Here is a 9,077-nt window from a genome sequence, read left to right as displayed (position 1 = left end):
ATCTCTATTCCCTCTCGGATACATCCCTCTTCTCTCGGATACATCCTTTTTCCCTCTTGGAACATCCCTCCGATTAAGTAATGTATCATTTCTAATGTATCTCACAACCAAGGAACAGTGGCGTGCATACACATGATTTTTTGTAAGCGGTGTAAATATTTAAAAATTAATAAACAATAAATATATAATAACATTATATTAATAAAAACTATTTAAAACATACTAATAAAACGTAAGTCAAGTAAACTACTAAACTTTCCTCGGCGAGTTTTCATATTTTTAAATGTATTCATAATAGCTTCATTAGAGATAGTACTAAATATTCTAGTGCAATTGATTTATTTTAGCCTAATTTGACTATAAATAATTGGCTTATTTTAGCCTAATTTGACTATAAATAGAAGGTTGAATGTTCGAATCCTTATAATATTAAACTTTTCTCTGAAAATGTCCCAAAAAATAAAAGATAAATCCGGCCTTACCGAGGCAAATGACCATTTCATTCGCGTTACAAACCAACGAGCGAAGAAGCTCAGTTATTCACGCAGTGTCATTAATGTTATTTATAGGGATGTTTTTATTTTTTCAGATTTTTTATACATATAATACTAAAAAATTTCAATGAAGCAGTGTCGGTCGACACCCTTTGACACAGGATGGGTCCGCCCCTGCCAAGGTATATATCCAAGAGCAATGAAAAGTTTTAAGATTTTTATAATTGGGGATAATATATAATTACCCCAAATATATGGGATTTTTGTAAGTTTTCCTTATATTAAAACACTCCTTTTTAAAACAAAAAAAATACGAAATAAGGTGAGTAAGTTTTATCTTATATATTTGCCTTTTTGTTTCATCATTTTCTCATTCTAATTATTTTAGGTTTTACTTATTCAAAATTAACCTAGTTTTTCTAACTAGTTCGAGATTCTAAGAATCATAGGCTCATTTTCATAAAAAGAAAAAGTAATTCAACCTATGATATCAACAAGCATATGAATGGGTTCTTCCTACAAATAGTCTAATAAATTTACTATTTATTTTTTTAACCGCTATACATAGATTATATATGATTATACACATTATATATGAATTATATATTTTCTGACTATTTTTAGTTCAACCAGTTGGATCGATAACTTATTAGGTTAATTCACTATTCCGGATTTTTTTATCTCTAGAGTGTATATATTGTTTAACTAAACATAAATAAAATAGTATGAAGTGCATCTTCCTCTCAATTTCTAAGTTGAAACACAAATTAAAAGAGTCAAACATGAAAGGCAGCTAACTTATTATATTCTCATGTATAATAATTCCAAGAAGAATGCCTAATTAAAAGACTATTAAATACAAAATTAAATCCAAAATTTTATTTTACTTGTCATTTAATTAGCGTAGAATTATCATTCAAATTAAAGTGGGGACACATTGAAATAAGCATGTAGAATATAAGGCCTTGAGATCATGCTTGACAATAAGAGGGAGTGTATAATTAGATGTTGACCATCTTATATGCTTGTAGAAAAATGGACAAGTTCATCAACTCCATTAATTGAATTGAAAAAAATGACAAAAATGATTCATTATTTTATTTAGGACTAATTTTAGGAGGTAGATATATATAATAGTCTCTTAAATACATTCATACAAAGTTTTGATCCTTTAAATTTATAAATATGAAAATATTAGGTTTCCATCAAATATTTAATAAATATTAGTTAAATATAAATTGTGGAAAGAATGTACAGTCAACCAACTAAACATTTGGAAAGTTGAGTCAAATCCCAAAAACTATAACATTAAAAATTACATCAAACATCATAAATAGATTTTAAAAAATAACAGAAATTACAAGTGAGAAATAGCAAAATTTACACCTCTAAATATGAGTTTTCATTTATTAAAAATAAGATATATAGTTTCTGTTAAATGAATATTTGAGGAAGATAGTAAATACTCACTTTTGATAAATTTAAAATATCAAAATTAAAGAAGATATATCTAAAGAGTTATTTTGAGTCTGTTCTAGACATAAGACGTCATTTTCGTGTCTATTTCTATTTATATATTTTTTTCTTCGAGTGGAGTGGAATAATGGGGAAATTTTTGAGAAAATGATTTTTAAAAGCAGTTGTGCATTTAAGGATAGGTCCAAAATAATCTCTTAAGTATGAACTAATTTAAATTTGTCAAAAGTTAATATTTTAATTTCCATCAAATACTTATCAATACAAATTATCGAGTATTTATGTCTCTACTAAAATTTGAAATTCCATGAACCAAAATTTGTTTTATGTTGATTTACTTGATTTTGTTCAAATGCTTGTTCACTTAATCTATCATTTTGGCTAAGTTTATCTTATTTTCAATTGTTTAAGTTAATTTTTCCTCTTTCAAATGATTCAAAAACTCTTATTTACTTTTACGTAACTTTTCTCAAAAGTTGGTCAATATTTTTAGCTAAACGAATGGATAATCGTATGTTAGCGGATACTTTGAGTGCTAACACTTTCTCAAAATTGAAATATGACATTTTCTTTAAATTTTAAAAAGGTTTATCTATTAGAGACTTTTTAAATTATTTTTTTTAATTTCTTAAAAATTAAGAAATTTTAAATATTTTCTTAGTTGTTTTATACTTGGAACATTTCAAAAATGATTTTCAAAAAGCAAATCACGACACATAATAATAATTTTTCAAATAATCATGCCTGAAATTGAAATTGATCGGATAGAGATTTCATATCACTATGTTCCAAGGCAAATTTACCCATCACTTGTAATTCAAGTTCATGGATCATCTAGACTGGATGAGCAACCTTTTATCTGTCCTTTGTACCAATAATAGAGTAACTTGCTACTTTCAATTAGAAAANAATTTCTTAAAAATTAAGAAATTTTTAAATATTTTCTTAGTTGTTTTATACTTGAAACATTTCAAAAATGATTTTCAAAAAGCAAATCACGACACATAATAATAATTTTTCAAATAATCATGCCTGAAATTGAAATTGATAGGATAGAGATTTCATATCACTATGTTCTAAGGCAAATTTACCCATCACTTGTAATACAAGTTCATGGATCATCTAGACTGGATGAGCAACCTTTTATCTATCCTTTGTATCAATAATAGAGTAACTTGCTACTTTCAATTAGAAAAGAAAGATCTAGAAAGGAGTTGTCTCCCTTGTTTTGATGTTGTTCTATCTTTGTATAATCTCGGTACACACTAACTAGGATGGATGAGGGGATTTCATTCCACTTTTTTGTTCATAATGAAGGGTCGCCGCAAGGCTTAATCATTGAAAAATGGGGAGTGAGGGATTTTTCCCGTCTGAGAACTCCATCTGTTTTACTTCTGGTTCAACCCAACATGAAAGGGAAGAAGAGGGTCAGCTCAAAGGTGAATCAATCATTCGATATCATTTTCCTTCTGCGACAGAATGAAAGAAAAGTAATAAAACTTGCGCTAAAGGGGGTGTTAGGTCTTTAACAGAACCATGTTCCGTTGTCAACAAGTGCTGGTCGACAAGGCCCTTTCTATCGAGGTTAGGAAGTGGCAGGTTTGGTACAGTTCAGACTCAACACCCAGACTCCTTACAACTCGCACCTTTAAATTTGCGCCTAGCGTGTGATCACAATTCACAGTCGGTTCCTATGGCACGAAGCGGTTGATGTTGAGTTGGCTCCGACGTTCAAAAGACAATCCATCCTTATCCAAATCATAGTTAGTATCCATTATTTGATTGAGCAAATTTAATGGTTTCTTTTTTCCAATTCCCCAATGTTAATGTAGTTAAACAGATCAACAACATCAATTTCATATCCCTGACAAATTAAATTTTGGCATGCAATTATGTAATTGGGATTTCATCTCCTAAATACCTTTTTCTAAATCGTTACATAATGCCTAAACAAATCAAAATAAACCCAACATTTGAATGAACTACGTCGTACTTAAACAATTCATTAAATGTAAACAATGCTGCTATTTCACACACGATATTATTTCTACATATATACTAATAACATATACTGTTTGTGACATTAAGGAGCACAAATCACAACTAAAATGCTGAACTCCTATTTTTGGAGTCATAAAACCTTCTAATTAATTAGTCAAACTCCTATATATGATGATACAACATAAATATCATTGAAACTTTAGCCTATATTCCTAGGCAATAGATGAAACACTAATATCATTATATTACATATTCCTACTATACATTATAGCCCTAATCTCAAGTCCAATTCCAATCCTGAAATAGATGAATGGGTAGCTGAAGAATGATGTTGATCATCTCTTGAGATTGTAACAGGAGGAAAATTAAGATCCAAATTATCAGCAATATTATTTTCTTGCTCCATTGGATTGACATTGGCGACGACAGCTCGTGTTAAGTCCGAGTCTGTTACTATTGTTGTTGTTTTGTCTCCGAGTTTTTCCCAATGACCCCTTTTGTGACCTCCTATAGCTTGTCCACTTGAGAAAACTTTCAAACACTTATGCCCCAACACCATCAATCTTTTGTTATCATTGCTTGTAATATCTTCATTGTCACTTCCTCTCCCTTGTTCTAAGGAGCACATATTAGTCCCATCTTCTAACAATCCTAATTGCTGGCTACAGTCCCCAATAGTTTTTGTATTTGCAAAACAACTCTTGTGAGTAGCCCTATGTCCACCTAATGCCTGGTGTGAACCAAATACTTTCTTGCAACTTGAACACTCAAATTTACAACAGTTATATGAAGGTGTCCCTGATTCATTTACACCTTTTTCTTCAACTCCTTCATCCATAACCAATTGATGAACGTCATCATTGAGTCCATTAGCCAAGAGCAATAAGCACTCCGCGATTTCATGATCCTCGTCTGATGTTGAAAGGGAAATGTGGGATTGTTGGGGAAATGAAGAACGAACTTGTCGTTTTAAATTGGGAGGAGGGTTAATACCGCGCCATTGGCGTTCAGGATGACAACGCATATGACCAAAAAGTGCTTTCCATGACCAAAATTTCTTGCCACATTCAGTACAAGGCCTAGTAATTTTTGGTGCATTAGGGTCTGGTGGTTTCTTGGTACATTTAGGCTTAGTAGTAATGAGACCGGAAGTACTAGCAGTACTTGTACTGATTCTAAGGGAATTATTATCACTAATTCTTAACAACTTGCTTCTTTTCTTCCTGGGATTTTGACGAGGTTTGTACCTGATATCTGTGTCAAACATGGTGAATCTTCTCGACGTTTCCACCTCCTCGTCTTCATGATGATGGCTTTGATCCAGAAGATGATAATCACCAATTACTTGACTTTGTAGAACAAGGGGTTGAAGAAAATTTGTAGTAGTAGTAGTGCAGCACGTGTTTTGGTTGTCCATATTTTGAAAAGGTGGATTAGAATGAACTAGTTTACCTCATGTATGTACACAGTTAATAAATGAAGACAACGGTTTAACCGATGCTGTAAGAATGAGGGGATAGAGGTAAATAGCGGTTATATTGGTGCTGTACAAAAGAGGGATTGAGGGAAACAGCAGTTAATGAGGCAACTCATCATTATCTCCCCAACCCCACCAACATGCCCAAAAAATAAAATTAATAAAATAAAATTATGTTAGGAAATATTATAGTAATTAATTATTTTGATCTGAACCAAACTCGTAAAACAGAAAATGCTAGTACACGACCAAACTTCTCAAATGGGAAAAATAGGTAGAAAGATTTTACAAAAAGGATGTTAGAGGTACTTAGTGATGCATAACGTGTTATCACAAAATGAATCACCTTTACTCTCAACTCCAAAATGGCCAAAAGCAGCGGACTCTACCTTATGCTTGTGGCATAGATTTCTCACCAAAAAAGTTAAGGTCCGTGTATATGGCGTAAGAAAAAGAAAATCTTCTATTGTTACTGGTAAGAAGTGTCGTTAGTCCAATATATGCAAGTGCGCATCACTCAGCTCCCTTTTGATGCCACTATGGTATCCTGTGAGACACACCATCATAGAAACTGTTACAGGATTTTAATTAAGGGACATTGAATCAAAATATTACGCGCTGAGACAATTTTTTACCTCAATTTCATGTAACAGTAGTTCAAGCTCAACTTTTATCTCAGAGAAACTGGGTCTATCACTAGGGATGTCTACCCAACATCTCTGCATCAAGTCTAACAGCCTCGGGTGTGCATTTTCTGGAAGCTCAGGTCGGAGGCCCTAGGGAGACATAACATAAATAGGGTAAAAAAAGAGGCAAGTAAGGATGAAATATAACAGATGGCATGGGACACACAAGTATTCCTTCTTTCCTAAAGTAATGTCCATTTATGTCGTGGATTTATAAGCAATTATGCACATAATATAGATATTGCATGCACCGTGTTAGCTCATGCACATCATCTAATTCCAACTATTCATATTAGAAGGACTGAGATCTTTACACAAGATGGAAGCATCTATCATTTAGATAAAAGGGATCTCACTTGTGTTAAGGGTTGTAAAACACAGGTAGCATGTGATGAGGTAGCTAGCATTAACCAACCATATAGTGCTACAGAAAATTCATATCCATGCAAGTTTTACAGCACAAATATGCACTCCTAAAATGTGAAGGCTTAGATGCCTAAAACAACATAAACTAGCTTGCTTAAAAGGAAAATATGATTCACGGCATGCTCCACGTACTAATAGAAGTTTGAGGTACAGACCTGTCTCACTCCTAGTGCAGCTTGTAGTGGAGTCATGGTATCATATGGAACCTGTAGCATCAAAAAGTATACAAATCAAAGGAGGACAACAAACTCAACTTCTAATACGATCATGTGACCTTTTTCATGACAGGTCAATACCTTTGCTGTTAAAAGCTCCCAAAGAACAATGGCAAAACTAAACACATCCGCTTTCTGGTCGTAGGGCAGATGGTTGATGATCTAAAAGGAAAAGAAAAGTTTAATAGACCAAGTTTGCAGCTGCACAAGATAGTTATGCGCGTGGTAAACGCAGCCCTTGGTGCCAATAAATTATCATCAAACAGGGTGGAGGAAACAAAGGAAGTACATAAGCTACTCCTCTATCATAGAAAGCATGGAACCATGACCAAGATCTTGCACACTGCTGTAGTAATAACTAATGCCACATCTGTGAAAGCCATTTGTTATAAAACTCTGAATAACCAATCATTGAAATTTTGCTATAAGCAGCTTTAGAAAATTACAACTTAGAACGAGAAGAGCCCCACACCGACCCCCTTAGTTTCTAAACAAAAAATATTTAAAAATGGTTTTCTGAAGGTGTCCCCCTAACTTTGAGGAAACACTATACATATTTTTGAGCATGGCGATAAGTCATAACAGCGGCATGACAAAGGAGCATCAATACCAATGAGAAGACTTCCCAAGTGTCTCAAGCACCCTTGTATAACAATGTCATTTTTTAATTGTTATACATATTATGTTATGCTATGCAACAAATATAAGCAGATAGGAATGGTAAGTTACTCATAGAAATATTAACATTCAATATACAAGTGAGAATCAATGAAATTCAGAAAACAAGAGGGATCTCAGATTTGTATTATCAAATTAAGCGTATATGAATCATTTCTTTTCAACCATAGTAGCTGCAAAGAGATTCCAGCAGCACAACAAGCTAGCAAGTCTTTATATTTGACTGTCCGAACTCAAGTGGGCTCCATCCACAACAAAATCACTAGTATATATAACTGAATTATTCTCCTGAATCAAGTAATTGACGGATTTAGAAAAGAAGATAGTCGGACCTCAGGGGCCATCCATCTATATGTTCCAGTCTCAGCTGTCATGACACCTCCATTATTTTGGAAACGAGCAACACCAAAATCTGCCACTTTAACAACCTTATCGCAGATTATAAAGTCAATCAAAATAAGCATGGTGTAGATAATGCAAAACTAAAGCAAAAAGAACAGGTGCACATTCAAATGATGAGCACTAAAAAAGAGGAGAAACAAACCAGTACACGAATTAATCCCAGGTAAACATGTTAGGTGTGAAGATCCATAGTAATTCAAAAGCTTTCATTTTTACAGTGATCGAGAATCCCGTTCTTCCCTCAATCATAACATTATGAATTCATTGTCACGAAAAAAATCTAAAAATAAAATAAAATAGGACATTCCTTTTCCAGCTGTTATAATTCAACCACAATCCCATTATGGCATAGTACCAGTTATAGCAAACCTCCAGTTCAATAGAGTAAGCACTGAACATAGCAGTTCTTCAAAAAGTAGGGAAAAAATGTTGAAGAATCACAGATAAAGATTGGTTTGTGACCAAAGGAAAAAGGATCAGTGCTCATGCAGCCAAGTTATAACAAGACTAAGGATGGAATTACTTCATTGTTTGAGAAACTTACATTGTTTGAATCCATAAGTAAATTTGCTGCCTTCAGATCCCTGTGAATGATATTATTTTGATGCAAGTACTCCATTCCTTTGCAGACATCAATTGCAAAGCTTAGCAATTGCGAGAGCTTTAATACAACATGGTTTTTATGCAGGTATTCATACAAGCTCCCACCAGGCATGAATTCTACACAAACAACCAGCATTAACAGAGGGTGAATGTTTCAGAATATGAGCATTATGAGCAGACTACCTTGCATTGATAGCTTAAAACTTAAAAGAGGTGACAAGAAATGCATGCACAGGACCACATTCTCTAGTATGCAAAAACATTCAAAAGCAATCAGTCCATCGATCAATCAATTAACCATGCCAGCTGGGTGGTGATATGAATCCTCTATATATTCCGTACTATTTGGGAGAATTTTTATTTTTTTTATGACAAGGGAAACCCGCAGCCATTACCCTTTGGGTGCGCATAGGATAAAACCCCCGCTCCTATGCAATAGCACGCAAACCACATAGGAGAGGTAACCCGCACTAGGCAAGCCTGGTGCGACGAGCTCGACCCAGAAGGCAAACCCCTTGCTTTCGCTGGGAAGGGGTTTCGAACTTGAGACCTCCAACATGGAAGTCCCAAGCCCAAACCACTGGGTCACCCCGAAGGGTACTATCCGGACATAATGTAC

The 9,077-nt window shown here is 33.8% G+C and overlaps 2 protein-coding genes across 2 annotated transcripts; both read right to left on the bottom strand.

Annotated features, from left to right (window-relative positions):
• Positions 1–4,054: 4,054 nt before the first annotated feature.
• LOC125852878 (zinc finger protein ZAT3-like) lies at positions 4,055–5,517 on the bottom strand. The gene has a single exon (XM_049532557.1). It carries the CDS (start codon positions 5,386–5,388, stop codon positions 4,237–4,239), a length of 1,152 nt encoding a protein of 383 aa, XP_049388514.1. The 5' UTR covers positions 5,389–5,517; the 3' UTR covers positions 4,055–4,236.
• A 126-nt stretch (positions 5,518–5,643) lies between these two features.
• LOC125852879 (serine/threonine-protein kinase STY46-like) lies at positions 5,644–8,609 on the bottom strand. Its single transcript, XM_049532558.1, has 6 exons — positions 8,400–8,609; positions 7,786–7,881; positions 6,857–6,937; positions 6,716–6,766; positions 6,084–6,224; positions 5,644–5,995 (listed from the first exon to the last, which is right to left on the bottom strand). The coding sequence occupies exons 1-6, from the start codon at positions 8,592–8,594 to the stop codon at positions 5,966–5,968; spliced, it is 594 nt and encodes a 197-aa protein (XP_049388515.1). The 5' UTR covers positions 8,595–8,609; the 3' UTR covers positions 5,644–5,965.
• Between the last annotated feature and the right edge of the window lie 468 nt (positions 8,610–9,077).

This window comes from Solanum stenotomum, unplaced genomic scaffold (genome assembly GCF_019186545.1).
Source record: "Solanum stenotomum isolate F172 unplaced genomic scaffold, ASM1918654v1 scaffold6447, whole genome shotgun sequence".
NCBI lineage: Eukaryota > Viridiplantae > Streptophyta > Magnoliopsida > Solanales > Solanaceae > Solanum > Solanum stenotomum.
The sequence above is the reverse complement of the archived record's forward strand: the minus strand, read 5'-3'. Positions and strand labels throughout refer to the sequence as shown.